This window comes from Ranitomeya imitator, chromosome 3 (genome assembly GCF_032444005.1).
Source record: "Ranitomeya imitator isolate aRanImi1 chromosome 3, aRanImi1.pri, whole genome shotgun sequence".
Classification (NCBI taxonomy): Eukaryota; Metazoa; Chordata; class Amphibia; order Anura; family Dendrobatidae; genus Ranitomeya; species Ranitomeya imitator.
This window is the reverse complement of record NC_091284.1, coordinates 100,930,325-100,957,940: the sequence shown is the minus strand read 5'-3', so window position 1 is coordinate 100,957,940 and position 27,616 is coordinate 100,930,325. Positions and strand designations below refer to the sequence as shown.

The 27,616-nt window shown below is 44.3% G+C and overlaps 1 protein-coding gene across 1 annotated transcript in view; it reads left to right on the top strand.

The window, feature by feature from the left end:
• The window catches only part of SUPT6H (SPT6 homolog, histone chaperone and transcription elongation factor), a 66,480-nt gene that overhangs the window by 28,874 nt on the left and 9,990 nt on the right, over positions 1-27,616 (top strand). Inside the window, exons 11-29 of the mRNA XM_069761225.1 lie at positions 8,857-8,999; positions 15,180-15,328; positions 15,419-15,517; positions 15,940-16,069; positions 16,278-16,428; positions 16,582-16,736; positions 17,275-17,470; positions 17,766-17,905; positions 18,140-18,257; positions 18,357-18,433; positions 20,360-20,495; positions 21,725-21,862; positions 21,943-22,110; positions 22,208-22,335; positions 24,576-24,783; positions 25,631-25,778; positions 26,245-26,387; positions 26,464-26,604; positions 26,688-26,883. Coding sequence (XP_069617326.1) covers positions 8,857-8,999; positions 15,180-15,328; positions 15,419-15,517; positions 15,940-16,069; positions 16,278-16,428; positions 16,582-16,736; positions 17,275-17,470; positions 17,766-17,905; positions 18,140-18,257; positions 18,357-18,433; positions 20,360-20,495; positions 21,725-21,862; positions 21,943-22,110; positions 22,208-22,335; positions 24,576-24,783; positions 25,631-25,778; positions 26,245-26,387; positions 26,464-26,604; positions 26,688-26,883 — 2,764 coding nt within the window. The remainder of the gene's footprint in view (positions 1-8,856; positions 9,000-15,179; positions 15,329-15,418; positions 15,518-15,939; positions 16,070-16,277; positions 16,429-16,581; positions 16,737-17,274; positions 17,471-17,765; positions 17,906-18,139; positions 18,258-18,356; positions 18,434-20,359; positions 20,496-21,724; positions 21,863-21,942; positions 22,111-22,207; positions 22,336-24,575; positions 24,784-25,630; positions 25,779-26,244; positions 26,388-26,463; positions 26,605-26,687; positions 26,884-27,616) is intronic.

Sequence of the window (27,616 nt, the reverse complement as noted above, 5' to 3'; positions counted from 1 at the left end):
GCAGAGCTGCAATGCGCGAGGTAAAGCACATCCTTCGCTGGGCCGAAAACAGCCACTCGGTCATATCGGCCGTTCACATTGCAGGAGTGGAGAATTGGGCCGCGGATTTCCTCAGCCGGCGAGGTCTTGCCTCAGGAGAGTGGTCTCTCCATCAGGACATATTCCAACAGATTTGCCTTCGTTGGGGTACCCCGGATGTAGACTTGATGGCTTCCTGGTTCAATTCCAAGGTACCTCAGTTTGTAGCCCGGTCCCGGGACCCCAGAGCAATCGGGGCAGACGCGCTAGTCCTTCCTTGGAGTCAATTTCGCCTCCCTTACCGGTTTCCCCCGCCCCTGCTTCCCAGAGTCATCAGGAAGATCAGGGCAGAGGGTGTCCGGGTGATTGTCATCGCCCCGGATTGGCCTCGCAGGGCGTGGTATGCAGAGCTGGTCTAGCTCCTCGCAGACGTTCCTTGGCACCTCCCAGATCGTCCAGATCTACTTTCTCGGGGCCCGATTTACCACCAGAACTCAGGGGCCCTGTGTTTGACGGCGTGGCTGTTGAATCCTGGGTTCTGACCCAAGCGGGTTTTTCCCGTGAGGTAGTTTCCACTTTGATCAATGCCCGAAAGCCGGTGTCATCGCGCATTTACCAACAGATCTGGAGGATCTTCTTTGATTGGTGCAGAAGCAGAGGTCGCCCTCTGATGGTTTTCAACATCCCTACCATCCTGGATTTCCTCCAATCCGGTCTAGACTTGGGGCTTTCGCCGAGTTCCCTTAAAGGGCAGGTTTCTGCCTTGTCAGTCCTTTTTCAACGAAAAATCGCTTCCAAGCCTCAGGTCAGAACGTTTTTTCAGAGGCTTGGGACCTAAATCTGGTCCTAGGTGTCCTGCAGGAATCTCCCTTCGAGCCGTTGCAGGACATTCCTCTAAACATATCATTCATTCTCTGAGCTGAAATATCCTGCATGTCTATTGCTCCAGTCCCTGACAGCAAGCAGCTTGGATGGTAAACATATCATTCATTCTCTGAGCTGAAATATCCTGCATGTCTATTGCTCCAGTCCCTGACAGCAAGCAGCTTGGATGGTAAACATATCATTCATTCTCTGAGCTGAAATATCCTGCATGTCTATTGCTCCAGTCCCTGACAGCAAGCAGCTTGGATGGTATCTGAGTCATTCTATCTTCGGCATTGAATCCTGCATGTATCTATATATGTAAACATATCATTCATTCTCTGAGCTGAAATATCCTGCATGTCTATTGCTCCAGTCCCTGACAGCAAGCAGCTTGGATGGTATCTGAGTCATTCTATCTTCGGCATTGAATCCTGCATGTATCTATATATGTTAGTCATACTATTATGCCTTTGTGTTTATAGATATTTAACTCACTTTTGCATGTCCTTACTCAGAGAGATCACATAACTGTTTCAAAGTGCTTTATGATCCATGTAGACCTGGACATTTGTTTATCTGATCACTACATTTATTGTGTCCTGTTGTCTCAACTGAGTTAGATTGATTGCTAACGAGCTTTAACACAAAAAAAAAAAAAAAAGAGATCTAAGGGCTAGCCTTCTATAAATGTAGATGTAGCTTGGGGATGCATTCGTGCAGGGGTGCATTCGTGCACTGTTATTCGTGTATTTTTTATTCAAAGTACTTTTTTTTCTAAGTACTCGGCAGTTATAACATGGCAGTTAGACAGGGCAGGAGACAGGTAAGAAAAACTAAATCTAATCCATATTCACTTGAAACAACACAAATACTCACCATATTTATTTGTATAATCTATATTCTGGCTGCTGCATTCACTCACATTCACCGCCCTTGCATTAACTCTCTACACTCCATCCATATCGGCCCCTCTGTCCTTGCCTCTCCTATGTATAGCACTCATGCTCTATTCACATTGCTTAACAGCACAGATCCATTCAGTCCCAACATCCAACACAAGAGACGCTCTCACAAATCACTTAACCATCTGCTCACTCTTTCGATCCTCCTTCTCCTAGTCGCTGGAGACATATCTCCAAACCCCGGCCCCCCATGTTATAGCCAGTCAAACCTCCCAATTGCTACACCCAGAAACCCCTCTAACCTTATTAATATTCCCTGCATGCCTGCTGTCTCTTTCAATTGTGCCCTTTGGAATTCTCGCTCTGTGTGTAATAAACTCTCCTTCATTCATGACTTCTTCCTTTCTAATTCTCTTAGTCTCCTGGCTCTAACTGAAACCTGGATCCAGCAGTCAGACACCACCGCTGCTGCTGCTCTTTCATATGGTGGACTACACTTTTCTCATACCCCAAGATCAGACAACAGAGCAGGTGGAGGCGTTGGTCTGCTCCTTTCACCCAAATGTACTTTCCAAGTTATCCCCCAAGTACCCTCACTTGTCTTCCCTTCCTTTGAGGTCCATGTGGTCAGACTCTACGTCCCCTTCTCCATGCGAGTGGCGGTGGTGTATCGTCCTCCCGGCCCCTCTCATCAATTCCTGGATCACTTTGCCACCTGGCTTCCACACTTTCTCTCCTGTGACACCCCCACCCTTATCATGGGTGATTTCAACATCCCCATTGCCTCTCCCCTCTCCCCATCTGCTTCTCACCTTTTATCTCTATCCTCCTCTTTTGGCCTCTCGCAGCATACTAACTCTCCAACACATGAAGATGGAAACTCCCTTGACTTGGTCTTCTCCCGACTTTGCTCAGTGGATGACTTCACAAACTCCCCTCTCCCGCTCTCTGACCACAACCTTCTTTCATTCTCTATCAAGAACTGCCATCCCGCTCAGGTCACCCCCACTTTCCACACCTATAGAAACATACAGGCCATTAACACCCAGAAACTTATGATGAACTTGCAGTCCTCATTGGCCCCTATTTCCTCCATCTCATGTCCTGATTCTGCATTGAAGCATTACAATGAAACCCTGCAAAGTGCTCTGGATGAAGCTGCTCCTCCTATACATAAAACAACTCGGCACAGACGGCAACAACCGTGGCACACGCTGCAAACACGTTTCCTGCAGCGGTGCTCCAGGTGCGCAGAACGTCTGTGGAGAAAATCTAATCTACCCGAAGATTTCATCCATTATAAGTTCATGCTAAAGACATACAATTCTGCCCTTCACCTCTCCAAACAAACCTACTTCAACACCCTCATCACCTCCCTGTCCAATAACCCTAAACGTCTCTTTGACACGTTCCAGTCCCTACTCAACCCAAGAGAGCAGGCCCCAACCACGGATCTCCGTGCTGACGATCTGGCCAATTACTTCAAAGAAAAAATTGACCACATTCGACAGGAAATCATCTCCCAATCTCTTCATACCATGCACTGTCCTCCCTCCCCCACTGCATCTAGTTCACTCTCTGACTTTGAAGCAGTTACAGAAGAAGAAGTAAGCATGCTCCTTGCATCTTCGCGCCCGACCACTTGCACCAGTGACCCCATTCCGTCACATCTCCTCCAGTCCCTTTCCCCGGCTATCACCTCTCACCTAACAAAAATATTCAACCTTTCCCTCACTTCCGGTATTTTTCCCTCCTCATTTAAGCATGCCATCATACATCCATTACTTAAAAAACCATCCCTCGATCAAAACTGTGCCGCTAATTATAGACCTGTCTCTAATCTTCCCTTCATCTCTAAACTCCTCGAACGCCTGGTCCACTCCCGTCTTACCCGCTATCTCTCAGATAACTCTCTTCTCGACCCACTTCAATCTGGCTTCCGCTCTTTACACTCTACTGAAACTGCCCTCATTAAAGTCTCTAATGACCTACTAACAGCTAAATCTAATGGTCACTACTCCATGCTAATTCTCTTGGATCTCTCTGCAGCATTCGACACTGTGGATCATCAGCTCCTCCTCACTATGCTCCGCTCCATCGGCCTCAAGGACACCGTTCTCTCCTGGTTCTCCTCCTATCTCTCTGACCGATCCTTCACTGTATGTTTTGCTGGTTCCTCCTCCTCTCACCTTCCCCTTACTGTTGGGGTTCCTCAAGGATCAGTCCTAGGCCCCCTACTCTTCTCGTTGTATACTGCCCCTATTGGACAAACAATCAGTAGATTTGGTTTCCAGTACCATCTCTATGCTGACGACACCCAATTATACACTTCTGCTCCCGATATCACACCGACCTTTTTAGAAAACACCAGTGATTGTCTTACCGCTGTCTCTAACATCATGTCCTCCCTCTATCTGAAACTAAACCTGTCAAAAACTGAACTCCTCGTGTTCTCTCCCTCTACTAACCTACCTTTGCCTGACATTGCCATCTCCGTGTGCGGTTCCACCATTACTCCAAAGCAACATGCCCGCTGCCTTGGGGTCATCCTTGATTCTGACCTTTCATTCACCCCCCACATTCGATCACTGGCTCGCTCTTCTTACCTGCATCTCAAAAACATTTCTAGAATTCGCCCTTTTCTTAATTTCGACTCTGCAAAAACTCTGACTGTTTCACTTATTCATTCTCGTCTGGACTATTGTAACTCTCTACTAATCGGTCTCCCTCTTGCAAAACTCTCCCCGCTCCAATCTGTCCTGAATGCTGCAGCCAGGATCATATTCCTCACCAACCGTTACACCGATGCCTCTACCCTGTGCCAGTCATTACACTGGCTACCCATCCACTCCAGAATCCAGTACAAAACTACTACCCTCATCCACAAAGCACTCCATGGCTCAGCACCACCCTACATCTCCTCCCTGGTATCATTCTACCACCCTACCCGTGCCCTCCGCTCCGCTAATGACCTCAGGTTAGCATCCTCAATAATCAGAACCTCCCACTCCCGTCTCCAAGACTTTACACGTGCTGCGCCGATTCTTTGGAATGCACTACCTAGGTTAATACGATTAATCCCCAATCCCCACAGTTTTAAGCGTGCCCTAAAAACTCATTTGTTCAGACTGGCCTACCGCCTCAATGCATTAACCTAACAATCCCTGTGTGGCCTATTTATAATAAAAAAAAAAAAAAAAAAAGTTCCTCGCATCATGTTCTCATACACTTTATGCAGTATTAGCCCTCTGTGTCTGTACTGCTACATACTTAGGCAGGTAACTGGTTCATGCAGCTTTACATGAACACCTGAGCCTTACACTATAGCTGGTCCAAATAACTAAAGCAATTGTTACCATCCACCTCTCGTGTCTCCCCTTTTCCCCATAGTTTGTAAGCTTGCGAGCAGGGCCCTCACTCCTCCTGGTATCTGTTTTGAACTGTATTTCTGTTATGCTGTAATGTCTATTGTCTGTACAAGTCCCCTCTATAATTTGTAAAGCGCTGCGGAATATGTTGGCGCTATATAAATAAAATTATTATTATTATTATTATTATTATCTCTTCTTTCATGGAAGGTGACCTTCCTCGTCGCTATTACCTCGATCAGATGAGTCTCGGAGTTGGCTGCTCTTTCCTGTCGGGCGCCGTTCCTTACATTCCACCGAGACAAGGTGGTCCTCAGACCGTCCTCTACTTTCTTTCCGAAGGTGGTGTCTTCCTTCCACCTCAATGAAGATATCGTACTTCCGTCTTTGCCCTACTCCAACGCACCGCGTGGAGAAGGCTCTTCCCTCCTTGGATCTTGTCAGAACTCTCAGGAAGTACGTGTCCAGGACGGCATCTTATCGTCATACGGATGCTCTGTTCGTGCTCCCGGCGGGACACCGGAAGGGACTGGCCGCTTCTAAGTCGACAATCGCCAGATGGATTCGGTCAACCATTCAAGAGGCTTACCGTGTCAGCGGCAAGCCTATCCCTGCGGGCCTAAGGGCACACTCCACTTGTTCGGTGGGTGCTTCCTGGGCCTTTTGGAATCAAGCGTCTGCAGAGCAGGTTTGCAAAGCTGCGACCTGGTCTAGCCTGCACACCTTTTCAAAGCATTACAATGTCCATACTCCGGCATCCTCAGATGCAAGCCTGGGTAGGCATATTCTGCAGGCAGCGGTTGCGCACCTGTAGACAGCAGGTGCCATAAGTTTACACTATTGGGTTATTTCCCTACCAGGGACTGCTTTTAGACATTCCACGGTCCTGTGTCCCCCAATGTGGCGATGGAGAAATAGGGATTTTTGTGTACTCACTGTAAAATCCTTTTCTCCCAGCCACTCATTGGGGGACACAGCACCAACCCTTGTTTTTTGGCTTGTTGCCTATGATGAGTGTTTTAGTCTTTGACATGTTACTACGGTTAAATATTGTTAATCTCCTACTGCTTGGCTACGAACTAGTATTATCCGGATCCAGTGGGCGGTGTATACTGCAGAGGAGGGGCTAACCCTTTTTGTATTTACTTAGTGGCAGCCTCCTAGTGGCAGCAGCATACACCCATGGTCTGTGTCCCCCAATGATTGGCTCGGAGAAAAGGATTTTATGGTGAGTACACAAAAATCCCTATATTCTGGACGTGGTGAGTGCTCTGAGTAGGTACGTCTCGAGGATGGCGTCCTTCCGAAGGTTGGACACTTAATTTGGGCTACCTCACAGTAAGAGGACTGCTTCCTGACGGTTACAGGAAGGGTTTAGCCGTTTCATCGGCCATGTTAGCTTGGTGGATTTGTTACACCATCCAGGAATCCTTCCGTGTTAGATGTCAGCCTATCTCCCTGTCTATCGAGGATTCTAGGCACCAGGCTTCGGCACAGCACGCCTACAAGCTTGCGGGTTTGTCCAGTCTGCATGCATTTTTGAAGCACTATAATTTCCAGACTTCTGCAGATGTGAGTCTGGGCAGGCGGACTCAGCAGACCCCGGTGTCGCACTTGTAATTAGCGGTTACACAGGGCCTGATCTGATGTTGTCCCCACCCAGGGACTGCTTTGGGACGTCCCATGGTCTGAGTCCCCCAATGAGGCGTAGGAGAAATAGGGATTTTTGTGTACTCTCCGTAAAATCCTTTTCTCCGAGCCATTCATTGGGGGACACAGACCATGGGTGTATGCTGCTGCCATTAGGAGGCTGACACCAAGTGATACAAAGAAAATTAGCTCCTCCCCTGCAGTATACACCCTCCTGCTGGCTCTCGGCTAACCAGTTCAGTGCAAAAGCAGTAGGTGATCAATAACAACATATGAACGTATAGCATGTCATATTATATATGAGTATAGCATGTCAAATTATAATACAAACACAAGCTAATAATAAGGTGGGAGCAGTGTCCCCCAATGATTGGCTCGGAGAAAAGGATTTTACGGTGAGTACACAAAAATCCCTATTTCTTTATTCACTTGAAAAATGTGTTCAGTGGAGGATAAAAACATCTGCAATAACAGAAAATAAAATGCGATATCAACGCGTTTCTGGTCATGCTTGGTCACCAGAAACGCGTTGATATTGCATTTTATTTTCTGTTATTGCTGATGTTTTTGTCCCCCACTGAACACATTTTTCAAGTGAATAAAGAAAAAAGTTTTTCCACTATCTCGTTGAGCTGGATTCCTCATAATTTCCTTGATTCTTCCACGCCGTGACACAGCGGTTCCGTGCTCAGTTTCCAAGGATGTCGACCATGGTGAGCTGGACTTAGTTTGATAGGAAAACAATCCAATGTATGGGTGATGCTTGTGTGACTCAATAAATAGTAGATAGAAATAGTGGAGTGAATGAATAGAAATACTAGAAGTGAAGTGTGATGTCTGATTAGATTAAATGGGCATTAGTATATTAACCAGCCCATAGACAAAGTACCATTAGTGACCAGCCCATAGACATAGAGTGCCGTTAGTGCAAAGTAATAAAAAAAGAAATGGAAAAGGGTGTTCAGGGTGAGGATGAACAACATGTTAATTAATAAGCACCACCAACAAGACTAATAAAGGCTATATAGAATGTCCCATCCATATATTATTATTATTATTTATTATTATAGCGCCATTTATTCGATGGTGCTTTACATGTGAGGAGGGGTGTACATAATAAAAACAAGTACAATAATCTTAAACAATACAAGTCACAACTGGTACAGAAAAAGAAGACCTTGTCCGCGAGGGCTCACAATCTACAAGGGATGGGTGAGGCTACAGTAGGTGAGGGTAGAGCTGGTCGTGGCTTGTCGGAAGAGGTAGGTCTTCGGGTTCTTTTTGAAGGATATTAATATATATTAATTATACCATACATAATATATTACGACTACAATAATACATTTCCACAATTAAACATCACTGGACATGTATTAACAATATGAAACACACATATATGTATTGAACAAAGAGGGAAATAATATAGTGGATTGAAGATATAAAGGCTGCTGACACTGAAGTAACATAAAAACAGATGCCTCTTCCTATGCTAAACCCAAAATATAGGAGTTTTGTGTGTAATGCAGGACAGGTCCTCTGGAGTAAGATTCTTTGTAGCTGCTCTCCAATGTGGTCAAGAGATGAGCATCCAATCCTTTAGGGTATGTGCACACGCCGCGAATCCGCAGCGTATCCGCAGCTGCGGGTCCACAGCAGTTTCCCATGAGTTTACATTACAATGTAAACCTATGGGAAACCAAAAACGCTGTGCACATGCTGCGGAAAAAAACGCCGGAAACGCAGCGGTTTACATTCCGCAGCATGTCTTTTCTTTCTGCGGATTCTGCAGCGGTTTTACAGCTGCTCCTATAGAAAACCACAGTTGTAAAACCGCAGTGAAATCGGCAGAAAAAACACAATAAATCTGTAGCAAAAACGCAGCGTTTTTGCCCTGCAGATTTATCAAATCCGCTGCAGAAAAATCCGCAGTGGACCATTATACATGTTCACATAGCCTTATAGAGCTCCCCTCTTCCGCCGCCTTTTAACTCTGACTTTATCATCTTTTGCTAGAATTCTAAAAATGTTTTTTACTTTTCTTTGCGCTATAGTGGACCCAGCTTCGACTGAGAAGGCAAAATCTATTACGTCTGTTTCAGAAGATGCAGGCCTATCAGTATGAGCAGATATCTGCTGATCCTGACAAACCACTATCAGATGAAGTAAGGCCTTTAGATACCACGGATATGGAGAGGTGACTTTTTTTTTATATATATAATTTTTTATTAAGTGTAACTTTTATTTTAGGAGAACTTGCAGCAGAATGTCTGTCTCTGCCTCTCTAGCTCTTCTTTTCTCTCTTCCCCACCACCATCAATGTATAATGTTAAGAGGACCAACTGTCCTCTCCCATCTCTGTAATAGGGGGGGGATTTTTGGATTTACCGTATTTTCCGGCGTATAAGATGACTTTTTAACCCCTGAAAGTCTTCTTAAAAGTCGGGGGTCGTCTTATACGCCGGGTGTCGTCTTGTACGCCGGGTGCAGACCAATGTGTATATGATGGGTGGGGGGAGTGGTCCTGATGACGAAGAGGGGGTGTCTCACAGGAAAGTGTGAGTGGAGTATCCCCCCTATTACCTCATTGTAGCTGCAGCGTGTGGTCTCTGTGCTGGGGAGCGGCGGCGGCTGCTCCTCTTTGTGCCGCGTGGGAGCTGTGCTGTGGCGGCTCCTCTTCGTGCAGCGTCAGGGCTCTGTGCTGTGGGGCGGCAGCGGCGTATCTTCGTGCAGAGTCGGGGCTCCTCCGGCATTTCCCAATTCCTCAAAGCCCAGAGGCACCGGCAGCTCCATTGCTGCGATGCGGTGGCCTCCGGGAAAATGGCCGCTGGGGGCGGCGCACGAGATCTGAATCTGAGCATGCGCCGCCCCCAGCGGCCATTTTCCCAGAGGCCACCGCATTGCAGCAATGGAGCTGCACAGCACCCACGCGGCACAAAGAGGAGCAGCCGCTCCCCAGCACAGAGACCCCACGCTGCTACAATGAGGTAATAGGGGGATACTCCACTCACACTTTCCTGTGAGATGCCCCCTCTTCGTTATCAGGACCATTCCCCCCCAAAAGGCACATTAGTCACCGGCCCTATAAGACACATGGCATATAAGAAGACCCCCGACTTTTAAGAAGATTTTATATTTTAACTGGAAAAGTTGAGGGGTCGTCTTATACGCCCAATCGTCTTATACGCCGGAAAATAAGGTACCTTCAAATCCCTTTCTCGTAGTTTATGGGCAACACCATATACCATGGGTGTATACTGCAGCCACCAAGAGGCTGATGCTGAGAATTACAGCCTGAAAGAAAAAAAAGTCTACTTTATAGGAGACTACACCCACATACTAGCATTAAACTGAAGCAGAATATAATCCCGAACACACACGCCAAAAGGGGCAACAAGAAAAAAAAAAAAGGATGAGTGCTATGTACCTCAATGAAAGGATGAGTGCTATGTACCTCAATGAAGGCTCCAAGAAAGGGAATATACCGTTAGTCCAAAAATCCTCTTCTCAAATGTTTTATTGGGGCATATAGGAAACCATGGCATGACCCAAAGCATGGAAATATGTATAAAAATGTATAAGGCAAATGCCTCCGGTAGTCGCTTGAGCAACTGCCACTTGTAGCACCTTTCTGCCCAGACTCGTATTGGCCGAGGTGAAAGTGTTTAAAATTTTGAGAAAGTGGACAGAAGTCCAAGTGTCAGTCTTAAAAAGCTGATGATGATGACCGCCCAAGAAGCCCCCGCTGCCTGGGTGGAATGAGCCTTCACCCCCAGCGGGTGCGCTTTGTTATTGACTTTTAAAGCTTCCAAAATAGCAGTTCAAATCAAGCAGGCAATGATCACCTTATAGACAGAGAAGAGACCTCAACGAGCTCCTTCTGTGACGACAAAGAATTTGAATGTTTAAAAGAGGCCGACTCTGACAGGTAGTGACGCAAGGCTCTGACCAAGTTCAAACAGTTTAAGGATCTCTTCAGTGGATTAGAAGAAGGACAGAGCAACAGCAGACTGATCTCTTCGTTAAGATGGAAGGAATAAACCACCTTGGGAAGGAAAGAGGGTGCCAGACAAAAACCACCTTGTCTAGGTAAGGAGAAGAAAGGGAGTCCTCAGTAGCCGCCATCCATTTCTGATACTCGCCTTATAGAAGTAGTAGCAATCACGAACGCCTCATTCCAGGAAAGCCAGAGTGAGAAAATGTTCTGGATTGGTTCAAAAGGAGATAAGCATCAAGTTTAGGTCCCATGGATCTAAAGGAGGTCGGTAAGGAGGAACATAGTGGGCCACACCCTGAAGAAAAGTCTTGTTTTGAGACTTTGAAGCAAGATAGTCTTAAAAGGATAAACTGGGCCAGTACCTGGCCCTCAAGGAAGCCCAAGGCTAAGCCACAACACCCGACTGCAGGAATGGGAGAAGAGAAGGTAGAGAAAACACAATATGGGGGGACCTCAGCAGATTTGCACCATTGGAAGAAGGCCTTCTAGGTACGTTTGTAGAGACGAGACAAGGATGGATTCAGTGCCTTGATCATGGTCTGCACAAGTTAATGAGAAAATCTTTAGGATTTTAGAACTGTGGCTTCAACATCCATGCTGTTAATTTGAGTGAACATAAATTCAAGTGGGAGAGTCGACTCTGGGAAAGTAGGTCTTGTCAATCTTGACGTTTCTATGGAACGTCTGCTAGGATGTAGACCACTTCCAAGTACCATGATCTTCTAGGCCAAGATGATGGAAATGTCTTCTGATTTGACGTTCTTGAGCAACTTTGGTAGCAAAGGTAAAGTAAAGAACAGATTACAATTGAGAACCAGAGTACGCAATTCCTTAGTGGTTCTCCAATGCACTGGAAAATCCTTGATCATAAACTGAGAAACTTTGCAATTATGTCTGGATGCTATCAAGTAAATGTCTTGAGAGGCCCACTGTAGGCAGATCTCATTGGATGCAGGGACCATTCTCTGCACTGTTAGTCCTTTGTGACTTAGTCCGCTGCCGAGTTGTCTACTCCAGAATGTGGATCACAGAGATTGCCAGAATTTTGTTTCGCCAAGTCAAGAATCTGTGAGATCTCTGCCATTACTTAGCGACTCATTGATGGTTGATATAAACCACGGCAGTGGTGTTGTCGAACAGGGAGACTGAGCAGCTAACTGCCAATGTAGAAGGGACAGGCAAACTGCTTTTCAGTTCTAGGACTTTGTGACTCTACTGGCCCTGCTCCATAAACGTCTGGAAGACTCTATCTCCACTTAGAATATGGGCATCCATTGTCAGAATCTGCCAATGAATAAGGAGGAAATGACGAATGAGTGTCGAGTCAACTGTTGAGACTTGGTATGGAACTGGGCAAATGGGATCGACTCGATGACTGCCACCTTCTTACCTAGAATTATCTTGCAGGAGAAGAAGGGGAGAGGGAATGCTTAGAGATTGGATACTGGCTTTACGCCAACATTTTGTTCTCTGGAAGACAATCTTTTTAAACTATGTTGAACAGCATTCCCAGGAAGATGAGGCACTGAGCTATGATCAGAGATGATTTGATCAGTTGATGATCCATCTGAAGCTCACCAGTGCATCCGGTGTGATCTGCATACTCTGTAGGTTCTCTGAAAAAGATGGAGCCTTGAAAAGGATACTGTCCAAGTATGGAATGACAACTACTCCCCCTGACATGCAGAAGGACCACGATGGCAGCCATAACGTTGATGAATACCTTAGTTGCTGTGGCCAGCCTGAATAGCAAAGTCAACGATGGTGGTGCTCAGGAAAATTGAAGATGTGGAGATAAGCATCCTGAATGTCCACTTACAAAATTCAATTTTCCCGGTTCCATGACTGCAAAAACCAAGCGAATGAACTTCATCCTGAAGCTACAAAACCAGACACACTTGTTCAGCAGCTTTAGGTCCACAATGAGGTGAACCTAGCAGTCCTTCCTGGGGATGAGAACAAGCTTTTAATAAAACCAACATTCTTATAATAATAATAATAATTTTTATTTATATAGCGCCAACATATTCCGCAGCGCTTTACAAATTATAGAGGGGACTTGTACATACAATAGACATTACAGCATAACAGAAATACAGTTCAAAACAGATACCAAGAGGAGTGAGGGCCCTGCTCGTAAGCTTACAAACTATGAGGAAAAGGGGAGACACGAGAGGTGGATGGTAACAATTGCTATAGTTATTCGGACCAGCCATAGTGTAAGGCTTGGGTGTTCATGTAAAGCTGCATGAACCAGTTAATTAATTTTTTTTTTTTTTAATATAGGCCACACAGGGATCGTTAGGTTAATGCATTGAGGCGGTAGGCCAGTCTGAACAAATGAGTTTTTAGGGCACGCTTAAAACTGTGGGGATTGGGGATTAATCGTATTATCCTAGGTAGTGCATTCCAAAGAATCGGCGCAGCACGTGTAAAGTCTTGGAGACGGGAGTGGGAGGTTCTGATTATTGAGGATGCTAACCTGAGGTCATCAGCGGAGCGGAGGGCACGGGTAGGGTGGTAGACTGAGACCAGAGAGGAGATGTAGGGTGGTGCTGAGCCATGGAGTGCTTTGTGGATGAGGGTAGTAGTTTTGTACTGGATTCTTGAGTGGATGGGTAACCAGTGTAATGACTGGCACAAGGTAGAGGCATCGGTGTAACGGTTGGTGAGGAATATGATCCTGGCTGCAGCATTCAGGACAGATTGGAGCGGGGAGAGTTTGGTAAGAGGGAGGCCGATTAGTAGAGAGTTACAATAGTCCAGACGAGAATGAATAAGTGAAACAGTAAGAGTTTTTGCAGAGTTGAAAGTAAGAAAAGGGCGAATTCTAGAAATGTTTTTGAGATGCAGGTAAGAAGAGCGAGCCAGTGATCGGATGTGGGGGGTGAATGAAAGGTCAGAATCAAGGATGACCCCAAGGCAGCGGGCATGTTGCTTTGGAGTAATGGTGGAACCGCAAACGGAGATGGCAATGTCAGGCAAAGGTAGGTTAGTAGAGGGAGAAAACACGAGGAGTTCAGCATTCTTGAGAAGGAACCAGAACAATAATGTCTGATTGGAGAAGAGAGGAATTGGCTTTAAAAAAAAAAATCAATAGCCAGGGAAGGTGTCTGTTTTTGTTCTATCCAGTCCCGCACAATCTGGCAGGGGAGTGTAGAATTCTGTTTTGTATTGGGAGGAAACAATTTCCCTAACCCAATCGTTGTGGACCGTGGGAAGCCACACATCCCAGAACAGGACTTGACAGGCTTTATGTTTTTTTTGTTGTTTTTTTTTAGGGCTGGTAGGCATTCCTGGTGGATAAACAGGAACTGATGAAAGGAGCAAAACTGATGGGGCTTTTGGTTGCATGAGGATTAAGTAGATCTAGGTTGTAGGAGCAGTGTGTTCTTTCCACCTGTGGCATTCAAAACCCTGAACAGGCGAGAGCCCTGGAAGAGAAGGCTCGTGAGGGACCATTGGATGTGAATATCGCATTCCAAAACTTGAGCCAAAGCACTGAACGGATCTCTAACATGTTGATTGAATTTTGAGCAGCACAACTGGCTGCTTCAAGGTGGTGGGATAAAAGATACTTGCCTGCTTGGGCAATTTGATCTGCGAGATCTGCCAACACAGACGTTGGGAGTTCCGGATATGATGCCTTGGTGCAGGTGTTTTACCCAGGCCGAGCCTGCGGCTTCAAAGGTGTGGACTTGGCCAAGGATTCCACTCGTCTGGCCATGGTGTCCTTGAGAGATGCCGCATCGGAGAATGGAAGGGCCATGGTTCTTGATAACCTAGACACTGGATGATCTATATAGGGAGAGGAGGACCAGGTGGCAACAACATAAACTTGAAAGGGAAATGAAACCTCCTTGCGTTTTGTCTATGGAAACCCTTTTCAGGTTGCCTCCAGTCCTTGTCTACTACCTTGCTGAATTTTTTTTATTTCATCGGGGCCAAACAATTGAAGGGGATGTCCTAGTAGCCTAGTAGTGGATAACCCCCTTAATAATTTAATTCCAGTAGGCGGGTGTAGCCTGTTGGGGAGGAACTGACTTTTTATTTCTTGAGGATGTCATTCTTGTTGTCAGTCTCCTGGTGGCAGCAGCGTACATTTACCACCTCCTGAGACCCCACCCCCACCCCCACCCCCACCCCACCCCCATGAAACACTTGAGAAATTTGTATTCACACAGGACAATTTACCCATAAATTGAGTGAAAGAAAAGCAAATTACTCTTTTATAAAATCGACTATAAAGTTGCATATTTTCTTCTGTGCTATTGCTTTATGTAATAGGTTGAAATTGTAACTCTTTAAACATAATTTATGCAACTTTAATGGATTATTTCTGAATTAATTTGAGTAAATTCACTACACTTTTTTATAAAGGCTAAAAGATGTCCGGTCAATGGATGAACTGAGGGATGTATATAATCACTTTTTGCTGTACTATGGAAGAGATATTCCGAAAATGCAGAATGCATCCAAGTCCAGCCAGAAAAAATTGAAGCGTATTCCTGAGGAGGGGGAGGAGGAAGGTTTGTGACTTCCTATATCATTTTTTTTTCTTCTTCTTTTCTGGGGATGGATGGTGGGTTTGTGAACTACTATTTTCCATTACATTCTAGGAGCAGAAGCAGCTGAACAAGATGAGGAGCATAAAGGTCCAGAGCTGAAGCAGGCTTCTCGTAGGGATATGTATTCTATCTGCCAGAGTGCTGGTCTGGGTAAGTGGCTCCACTTATTCATCAGTTGCATCAACAATACATTCTGCTTCATTATCCTACTAGTGGTCCAGTGTCGATGTAGTGTACAACACGTGAATGCTCTAGTTCAGTGTTCACCAACTGCAGCCCTTAAGAGCAACCTACAGAACATGTCTTCAAGATTTCCTAATTATTGCATCACCTGTACAGGCAAGAATTCCATCACCTGTGCAGTAGTAAGGAAATCCTCAAAACCTGACCCATCGATGGCTCCTGAGGATCAGATTTGGGGAACATTGATCTAGCCAATAGATGACTGTTGCAGCTAATCACTGAAATCAGCGGCTTGAGTCTCATTGTGCCTCATTGCTTAACGTTGATGACGTTCAGTCTATAGACTGCAGGCTATAGTATATAGTCTCATGTCTTCATGCTTTTTTTAGATGGCTTGGCAAAGAAGTTTGGGTTGACACCAGAGCAGTTTGGTGAGAACTTGCGAGACAGTTACCAGCGTCACGAGACTGAGCAGTTTCCTGCTGAACCTTTGGAACTTGCTAAAGATTATGTGTGCAGGTAAATGAGTGGTTCACTTCTCCATTTTTCCTCTTAATATTCGGCGCTTACGTCTGTGATCAGGCATGCTGTTCTCCTGTTATAAGCTAGAATAAGCTTGAAGCAATCTGCATTTTGTGAAGATGTGCTCTCTTGGCAGTGACCATTTTATTTAACAAATACTTGAGTTGATTTTGTTTGTTTTTTACATGTATTTTTTATTTTACAGTCAGTTCACCACACCCGAGGCCGTGCTGGAAGGAGCCCGGTACATGGTCGCTCTGCAGATTGCTAGAGAACCATTGGTCAGGCAGGTTCTTAGGCAGACCTTCCAGGAAAGGGGCAAGATAAACATTGTTCCTACCAAGAAGGGCCGGAAGGTAAATGTTTGTGTACATTTTAATATATTTATTTCACTTTTATGATTTGCCAGTGAGGCTTTTTTTCCGGTAATCTTTTTCTTAATATAACCATAACAATCAAAAACGATACATAAACTGATGAATTATGATAACCCTTTTCTGTACTTTTAGGAAATAGACGAAGCCCATTTTGCATATGGGTTTAAATACCTGAAGAACAAGCCTGTGAAAGAGCTTAGGGACGAGCAGTTTCTTAAGATGTGCATTGCAGAAGACGAAGGGCTGATTACCATTGAGATCTCTATTGATATGAAGGATGTTGAAGGGTAAGTGATGATTCCAATGAAACTGTAAAATTTAGAGCTTTATTAATAAGTAAAATTCTTTTTAAAGTTAATCTGTCAGCAGATTTTGCCGTGGAATCTGAGAGCAGCATTATGTAGGGACAGAGTCGGATTCCAGTGATGTATCACTTATTGGACTACTTGGTGCAGTTTTGATAGAATCCCTGTTTTCTCGCATGTAGCCGTGGTAAATGCTGAGCTCTGTATAACCCCGCCCATAACCTTGATTGGCTGCTTCTTGTGCATATTGTTGGCAAGCTGTCAATCAGTGATGGGGGGTGGGCTTACACAAGTAAAGCTGGACTGCCTGGCATAAGACACCTAGTCCTGCAGTGATAATCTCCTGCTGATAAAACTCTGATTGTATTGTGGGACTAATTCTTATGAAGATGCATTTGCAAATATGTGGCAGGAGTTAGTTTGCCTTTGATTTTTGCTGTGGAATAATCATTAACTTGTAAACATACTCTCTAATTTCTGCAACATGCAGGATTTTTAATCATGCTTTTTTCCCTTCTAGATTTGGCAATGAGCAGACTTACTTTGAAGAGATCAAGCAGTTCTATTATCGAGACGAGTTCAGTCACCAAGTACAAGAATGGAACAGGCAGAGAACATTGGCTATTGAACGGGCCTTAAAACAATTCCTGTACCCCCAGATGGGCAAAGAGTTGAAGAACAAACTTATACTAGAGGCTAAAGAATTTGTTATAAAGGTGAGACCTATATTGTAGCGTGAAGGCTGAAGTCTGCTGCTGTGAGAAAAACTGACAAGTTGCATCAGCGATGGCTTTAAGCGAATTCATCTTTATATTGCATTTGTAAAATATCATAACCTTTGTTGTGTTCATTTTTTTTTTCTTTTTCGTCCCTTGATAATTGATATTTATAGGTGACAAGTAATTTCAAAATGCTGATGTTTGCACATCAGTCTTGAATGATGGATTGAAAAATTGATGAAAACTGTACAGAAAAGAGAATAGAGTGAATTTATCTTTATTGCTTTTAAAGTCTTGTAGCCGTAAATTGTACAACTGCCTGAAGGTGGCGCCTTACCGTCCTGACCAACAAGTAGAAGAAGATGATGACTTCATGGAGGACAACCAAGGCAAAGGAATTCGTGTACTCGGCATTGCCTTCTCCTCTGCCAGGTGAGTCTGGTACTGCCAATTTGGCAACTCTTTTTCATCATACTCCAGATGTAAACCATATACCAACTTCAGATGTAAACCATGTACCATGCTTTTGGCATATGGCTGGTCCATTGGCACATTGCAGTATTCATCTGGATACTTTCCATACTCCTATATATTACACTTCTCATCCCTTGAATGACTGAGCCGTACCACATATTGATGCATATTACGATTTTATTTTTTTTATAGAGATCATCCCGTGTTTTGTTCTTTGATCAATGGTGAGGGTGAAGTGACAGACTTTCTGCGCTTACCATACTTTACTAAAAGAAAGAATGCTTGGAGAGAAGAGGAAAGAGAGAGGAAGGTCTGTTCTATGTGATTTATTTCTTATATCATTGTGCAATTTACTTGCGTATATTTACTAATAAAGTTAAACATTGACATTTTCCTTTGCTTTTCATAGACTCAGGATATGGAAACACTAAAAAAGTTTCTACAAAGCAAGAAACCTCATGTGGTTGCTATATCTGGTGAGAATAGGTATGTTCTTTAATTTGCTACTTACAAAACACCTCCTGTGTTCATCTGGGTATTGTACATATCTCACGTTTATCTCTACCTTATCTATTACCGTATATACTCGAGTATAAGCCGAGATTTTCAGCCCATTTTTGGGGGCTGAAAGTCCCCCTCTCAGCTTATATTCGAGTCATACCCAGGGGTCGACAGGGGAGGAGGAGCGGGGGCTGTCTAATTATACTCACCTGTTCCTGGTGCGGTTCCTGCACGTCTTTTCCCCGGCGCTGACAGCTTCTTCCTGTACTGAGTGGTCACATGGTACCGCTCATTACAGTAATGAATATGCGGTTCCACCTCCCATAGAGGCGCCAGGGAACAGACGTGCAGGGACTGCACCAGGAGCAGGTGAGTATAACTGGGAGGGGAGCGCTGCGCAATAGTCACAACAGCAAATTGGGCTAGTGTCTGTATGGAGCATCTATGGGGCCATAACGTTTGTGCAGCACTGTATGGGGCCATAACGTTTGTGTAGCACTGTATGGGGCCATAACGTTTGTGTAGCACTGTATGGGGCCATAACGTTTGTGCAGCACTATATGGGGCCAAAACTTTTGTGCAGCACCATATGGGGCAAGAGTGTGTATGGGGCCATAACGTTTATGCAGCACTATATGGGGCAAGTGTCTGTATGGGGCCATAACGTTTGTGCAGCACTATATGGGGCCATAACGCTTGTGCAGCACTATATGGAGCAAGTGTCTCTACGGGGCCATGATCAACGTTTGTGCAGCACTATATGGGGCAAATATCTTTATGAAGCATCTTATGGGGCCATAATCAACATTTGTGCAGCATTATATTGGGCAAATGTGTCTATGGAGCATCTTATGGGGCCATTATTAACCTTTATGCAGGATTATATGGGGCATATTTTAATATGGAGCATCTTATGAGGCCCATCATAAACTTTATGGAGCATTATATGGGGCTCCTGATTCAATATGGATATTCAAACACACTTAACCTACTGATGTCTCAATTAGTTTTACTTTTATTGGTATCTATTTTTACTTTTGACATTTACCGGTAGCTGCTGCATTTCCCACCCTAGGCTTATACTTGAGTCATTAAGTTTTCCCAGTTTTTTGTGGCAAAATTAGGGGGGTCGGCTTATACTCGAGTATATACGGTATATCTATTCAACATAAATACAAGAACAATACAAGTCCTCCCATAGTGTTTGCAGATTCTTTTCATATGCTAAGTAGATCCATATTTCAGTAATATAATTACATGTTTGTTCTATGGAATATGATTTTCAGTTAAATTCAGCATGAAAGGACTTAAAACTGTTGTCTGGATATATCATAACGAATACAATATGCTATTGGTGGGGACCTGATCCTGACACCCAGCACCCCCCACCAATCGGCTGTTTTTCTAGTGGTGGCTCGATATGAGCTTTGAATGCAGCTGAACAACACGCTCCGTTCACTGCATAGTGCTCACTGCCAGGTACTGCAGAACGGCTCCAAATCTCTGATGGAGCCTGGCTGATCCATACTGCCTTTGGTTCAGGGTTCTGGTTAAGTTGATGAACAAACAGGAAAGGCGGAAGGATATTTATGGTCTTGTAAAACCTATACATCAGTTGTTGTTTTTTTTTTTGTCTGAGCATTTTAAATTGAATTTGAGTAAATAATACTGAAAAGGTGAGATCACTACTCTTTTTTTTATTCATTCATCTTGATGAAGTGCTCTGTAGATCAGTTTTGGATGCACATTTATTTATTTTCAGGATTGTTAGGTGGGACCCTTATCAGTTTCTCACAGACTAACAATTGCACATTCGTAACTTTTTTTTTTTTTTGCTTTTTTTTACCAAGCTCTGAAAAGTGAATACATTTCATCCATGTTCTTTTATGTCTGGTGTTTTCTCCATTTCAGAGATGCACAAATGATGGTTGAGGATGTCAAACGCATTGTTCATGATCTTGAGCAAGGCCAACAAATGTCATCTATTGGGGTGGAAATGGTGGACAATGAATTGGCAGTTCTGTATATGAACAGCAAAAAATCCGAGGTAAGATGTTACAACTCTGCTAAAGGTTGTCTAGGTTTATAATAGTACACTTAGTGGGTTTGATAAACTTATAATCTAAAAAGCTTTATTCTTTAGCTTTAAAGAAGTGGTTCACTACCTTTTGATTGTTTGACCTATCCTTAGGATAGGTCATTAATGTCTGATCGGCAGTGGACCGACACCCGGCACACTCGCCGATCATCTGTTATCGGTGTCTGCGGCTGCCAGTACTCGCGGAGCCGTCCATCTTCTCATAGTGGCCGAAGCTTGGTCCTACACATAGAACTCCAATCCAATTCAATAGGAGGCGGATGTGCCGTACCCTGTGTCAACGATCACAAGATGGCCAGCTCCTCAATTGAGTACTGGTAGCCGCCAACACCAATAACAGATGTTCATCGGGGTTGCCGGGTGTTAGGTCAACTATGTCTGATCGGCAAGTGTCCATCATAGGAATAGGTCATCAATCAAAAGTAGTGAACAACCTTTTTAAGTTAGTAATTGTAATGGTCTGTCCAAATATTTCCAGTTACCCTTGAGTCCTTAGCTTATCTTTGAAAGTAACTGCATGCTGAGTGACTGCAACCATGCATGTCTTTCTGTGAAACGCTGCAGTATTTCAGAGAAAACAAGTTCTAGATGCCGGCTGGGGGCTATAGCGAGAGTCCTGACTAGTCTGGTAAGGCCCACGGTCAGCTTCTCCTTCACTGTACCAGTTCATTTAACAGATCTCTCTCGTGTACTATTGAATAAACAGTGTGTAGAGAAGCCGATCACTGCAGCATTTCACAGACAGATGTACCTGGCTGCGTGGTTGTGGCAGAAATTATCTAATGACCGGTTCCTTTAAGGCTACGCTCACATTTGCGTTGTTGGGCGCAGCGTCGTCGACGCATGTGTCATGTGCTCCTGTCTTTAACATGGGGGGCGCATGGACATGCGCCGGTATGCGTTGTACTGCGTTTTACGACGCATGCGTCATATAGACGCACAAGACAGGTTGCAGATGATGCTACTTGTAGCGTTTTCCCTGCGCCGAAATTCCTGATTTATAGGATCTTATGACAATGCATGCGTCGCAAAACGCTGCGTTGTGTACATGCGTTGTTTGTTGCGTTGCCGACGCTGTGCCCAACAACGCAAATGTGAACGTAGCTTAACTTGTGCATTGTTTTATACTTAATATTTTTCATATCTGATCTCTTAGACAGTATCTATTTGTTTTACAGAGTGACTTTAGAGATTACCCTCCAGTTTTACGCCAGGCTGTGTCCATTGCGCGACGAATCCAAGACCCCTTGATTGAGTTTTCTCAAGTGTGCAGCAGTGATGAAGATATCTTGTGTCTGAAATTGCATCCATTACAAGTAAGCTATCAGTTATATTTTTCACGGCTTACTCTGCCTAAATCCATCTTCTAATGTTTTATATTTGGATTCTCCTGTAGGATCACGCAGTGAAAGAGGAATTGCTTAATGCACTGTATTGCGAATTTATCAACCGAGTAAATGAGGTGGGAGTGGATGTCAATAGGGCTATTGCTCATCCATACACACAATCACTTATTCAATATGTCTGCGGACTTGGACCTCGTAAAGGCACTCATCTGCTTAAGGCAAGTATGCTGTTCGCTGTCAAATATTGTTTGGAAAAATCGTATTGTCCATTTTTATAGCTGCCATTAAACTAATCTTTGTCTTGGTGCCTTTCAGATCCTTAAGCAGAATAATACACGGTTGGAAAATCGCACTCAGCTGGTTACTATGTGTCACATGGGTCCCAAAGTTTTCATAAACTGTGCTGGTTTCATTAAGATAGACACAAATTCTCTCGGTGACAGGTTAGTTTTTATTTATTTATATACCACCATTAATTCCATTGTGCATTCAAGAAAAGAGGAGGGGGGAGAGGAAAAGTTAGAAGCTTGACACGCCGAGATATGCATCTGTAAGCATATCTTTTTTAATATTGTTTTTTAAAATGCTTCAATAAATATTGGATATTTTACTTACACTGGATGGACGTGCTGGATATTCCCTTTTCCTTTCTTCTAATTCCATTGTGCTGTACATTAGACAGGGTTACATCAAAATACAAATATCGCTTACAGTAAACAAACTTAACAATGACAGACTGATACAGAGGGAAGGGGACAGTAGGTTGGGGGGTTGCAGTAGCTCTGATGGTGTTAAGGAGGCCGTGTGGTCATTACAGGCTGTAAGCTTCTTTGAAGAGATGGGTTTTCAGGTTCCGTTTGAAGGATCCAAGTGTGGTGGATAACCGGCACAGAATTCCAGAGGATGGGGATATTCGGGAGATTAGCTCGGAAATATACGGAGGAGAAAGGTTATGGATGACTTTGTAGGTCAGTGTTAGTAGTTTAAACTGGATATGCTGTGAAATTGGGAGCCAGTGAAGAGATTTGCAAAGAGGGGAAGCACGAGTGTAGCGAGGACAGAGATTAGTCAGGCAGCAGAGTTCAGGACGGACTGGAGGGGTGCGAGAGTGTTAGAAGGTAGGCCACAGAGGAGGACGTTGCAGTAGTTGAGGCGGGAGATGATTAGAGCACGCATAAGCATTTTGGTGGAGTGAGGCTTGAGGAAAGGACGGATTCTGGAAATATTTTTGAGCTGGAGGTGGCGAAAGCTTGAATGTGCGGTTTAAAGGACAGGGCAGAATCAAGGGTTACTCTGATGCAACAGATTACCAGGACAGGGAAAAGTGTGATTTAATTTATTGTGATGGATATATCAGGTAGGGAAAGTGTGCGGGATGGAGGAAAGATAATTAGTTCAGATTTGTCCACATTGGGTTTGAGGAAGCGAGAGGGGAAGGAGGAGGATATGGCTGATAGACACTCTGGGATTCTGGAGCGCAGAGAGGTGACATCTGGGCCAGAGAGGTAGATCTGAGTGTCATCGGCATATAGATTGTACTGGAAGCCATAGGACTTTGAGTTGTCTCAGGCCAAGGGTATAGATTGAGAAGAGAAGGGGTCCTAGGACAGAGCCTTGAGGGACACCTACAGAGAGGGGCGAGATGAAGAGGTAGTATGGGAGTAGGAAACGCTAAATGTGAGGAGATCCGGGATAGGGCAAGGTCTTTGACACCAAAGGAAGAGGGAATCTGTAGTAGGAGGCAGTGGTCAACTGTGTCGAAGGCAGAGCACAGGTCTAGAAGGAGAAGTATAGAGAATTGTCTGTTAGCTTAGGCTGTAAGTTTGGTCAGGGCAGTCTCCGTGGAGTGGTGGGGACGGAAGCCAGATTGTAGATTGTTGAAGAGAGGGTTAGATGCAAGGTGAGAGGAAAGTTCAGCATGGACGTGCTGCTCAAGGAGTTTGGATGCAAAAGGGAGCAAAGATATGGAGTGATAGCTGGACATAGCGCTTGGGTCAAGGGATGGCTTTTTGAGGATAGGTGTGATTGTGACATGGTTGAAAGCGGAGGGGAAGGTACCAGAATTTAGTGATAGATTGAAGAGATGTGTTAGGGATGGGATTAGTGTGGTGGTGAGGTTGGGGAGGAGATGGGATGGGGTCAAGTGCACAAGTGCTGAGGTGTGATTTGGAGAGAAGATGAGCAAGCTGTCCTTCAGTGACTTTTGGAGAGGGAAGTTATGGGGTTAGGGCATTGGTCTGACATACAAAGGGGTTGTGGGGGTCGGACAATAAAGACTTTCCTTGTTTGGTCTTTCTTATTTTTGGAGTGCGTGGCAAAGCCCTTGGCAATAATTAGGGAAGTTGGAGGGGGCAGTGGTGGGCGGAGGAGGGAGTTAAAAGTGTTGAACAACTGTTTGAGGTTGTGAGATAGGGAAGATACAAAGGTTGTGAAGTAGGCCTGTTTATTTGAATGCGAGTGTTGCTTGCTTGAGTGCAGTGAAATCATCTTGTGAATGCATTTTCTTCTAATGCTGTTCTGCAGTTCTGGATACTTGCCGAAGCTTTTTAGTGATGCTTTTGTGCCAGGGTTGTCTAATGATTCGTCGCGCTCAAGTTTTTAGTTTGATGTTGACTTTGCGATGCACTGGATACATCTGTGCACAAATCTCCATAATTTTCAACTTTAATTTTTATATGTTTAGTACGGATTCCTACATTGAAGTCCTTGATGGTTCACGGGTGCATCCAGAAACTTATGAGTGGGCTCGTAAGATGGCAGTAGATGCCTTAGAATATGATGAGTCTGCCGAAGATGCCAACCCTGCTGGAGCGCTAGAGGAGATTCTAGAAAATCCTGAAAGATTAAAAGATTTAGATCTGGATGCGTTTGCCGAGGAGCTTGAGAGACAGGTTTGCTTTATACACATCTAAGTGTTCTGACTTCTGCATCATGTCAATTTCAGCTGCGAATAGTTCAATGGATTTCACCCTTTCCAATTCAAAGTGTCAAATTTGCAGTGAAACTTGCGTTAAAGCTAAGTTCACATGACTGTATTTTCGGTCCAGTGCTGTCGGGGAAAAAACGATGGCTGATGGCTCACTGCAGTGTTAAATAGGCTCTGAAAGACAACTTGAAGGGTGCGAGTTTTGTCTCTTGATTGAAATTACAGGTATGCCTAGGGCCGATCTATATAATTGACTTGGAAATATTTCCCACAAGAAAATAGTTATTTTAGGTTTGTTTTTTTTACAAAATCTGTGCATGAAAAAAAATTACATCTACTACTAGTTTCTTCAATGGGTCGGATGAGACTCTCCTATTCAAGTCTATGGGTGTACAAAAATTAAACGGATTCCATACGGAGCCATCATATAGCATCCAATTTTTACAGATCCATTGCAATTCTTTAACATTGAAAATTGTAGTCTTACACATTTTTAATAACTGGAGCTGTATAAAAACGGATGGCACACATATGACTAATGAGAATTAAATCATCTTGAGTTTTCTGCATCAAACGCAAATGATTTTTTTATGTACTTGTGTGAATATGATCTAAAAGTTTATTGTTAATCAGCTTCTTTTCACACTATAAAGAACTGGATGCTTGGCACGCATCTATAGGGGCGCATAGAATTCTGGCTTTAAATTTGCTGCACCAATTGAATAAAGCTAACGTCTATTTCCACAATCGATCTGGTATGTGCCGGACTTAATTCTTGACATTGTCTCATTGCTTATCTTATTTCTTTACAGGGTTATGGAGACAAACATATTACATTGTATGATATTCGTGCAGAGCTCAGCTGCAGATACAAAGACCTTAGGACTCCATACCGGTCACCCAACCCAGAAGAAGTATTCAACATGCTGACTAGAGAAACGCCAGAGACTTTCTACATAGGTGATTACATAGATTCAGCTTGCAAAACAACATGTCAAAACGTTAAAATAGCTGCATTTACTCCTCGAATCACTCTTCTGCGAGTTCTAATGCCTCTTTACTGATGTCACTTTTTTTAAATGCTGGGAACATGCCATACAGGCATTTTTTTTTGTTAATTATCCAACTCTGTTGACATGCGCATGGTTTTTAAGGGGCTAAAAATACCTTACAAGTTATTTTATATGGAACTAGTAGTTCCTATACAAACTTCTTGGCTGATGATGGCTCTCTCCTTCATTTCCTAAACTCCCTCCCAAGTTGATCATCCCCAGAATGGCCCTGTTTAAGTTAATAAAACTTTTGATACATGTAGAGATCTGTTTTACGCTACTGCTGTGGTATTGATGCATGTTATTCTGCATTTTCCTCCACATTAACCATCTATGTTAAACATCGCAGTAAGTTGTCACCATTTTCTTTTCAGGTAAACTTATCACCTGCAATGTAATTGGAATTGCACACAGACGACCCCAAGGAGAAAGTTATGATCAGGCCATCAGGAACGACGAGACAGGTCTTTGGCAGTGTCCATTCTGTCAGCAAGATAACTTTCCAGAGCTCAGTGAGGTAGATAAAGTTCATTTGCGAAGTCAAACCCAGCTGATATTTTATGCGATAACCAGTTGATTAATCTATGCCGCAGGTATGGAATCATTTTGACAGTGGCTCCTGTCCTGGTCAAGCAATTGGTGTTAAAAACAGGCTGGACAATGGTGTAACTGGTTTCATTCCCACCAAATTCATCAGCGATAAAGTAGTGAAGCGGCCTGAAGAACGAGTGAAGGTATGCATGTTCACGGGTTTTATGTAGCCGCTAACACCTGATTGTTAGTGATCGCATGACTAGTGGCTTTTTCTCTGTTGTAGGTGGGAATGACTGTCCATTGTCGAATAATGAAGATCAACATTGAGAAGTTCAGCGTGGACATGACTTGCCGTACATCCGATCTTATGGACAAAAACAATGAGTGGAAGTTGCCTAAGGACACTTATTATGACTTCGACACGGAAGCTACACATTTAAAACAAGAGGAAGAGCTGAAAAAGAAACAGCAGCGTACAAGTAAGTCTTTTTTAGCTGCACTTAAAGGGAACCTGTCACCCCGAAAATCGCGGGTGAGATAAGCCCACCGGCATCAGGGGCTTATCTACAGCATTCTGTAATGCTGTAGATAAGCCCCCCGATATTACCTGAAAAAGGAGAAAAAGACGTTAGATTATACTCAACCAGGGGCGGTCCCGCTGCTGGTCAGGTCGGATGGGCGTCTCCGGTCCGCTGCGGCGCCTCTCATCTTCATTACAAGACGTCCTCTTCTGATCTTCAGCCACGGCTCCGGCGCAGGCGTACTTTGCTCTGGCCTGTTGAGGGCAGACAAAGTACTGCAGTATGCAGGCGCCGGGCCTCTGACCTTTCCGACGCCTGCGCACTGCAGTACTAGCTTCTGCCCTCAAGAGGGCAGAGCAAAGTACGCCTGCGCCGGAGCCGTGGCTGAAGATCAGAAGAGGACGTCTTGTAATGAAGATGGGAGGCGCCGCAGCGGACCGGAGACGCCCATCCGACCTGACCAGCAGCGGGACCGCCCCTAGGTGAGTATAATCTAACGTCTTTTTCTCCTTTTTCAGGTAATATCGGGGGCTTATCTACAGCATTACAGAATGCTGCAGATAAGCCCCTGATGCCGGTGGGCTTACCTCACCTGCGATTTTCGGGGTGACAGGTTCCCTTTAAATGGAGTGTTTCAGCTCAAGCTGATTGTATAAACTAAATACACAGACTTGTATAAAAAAAATATAGC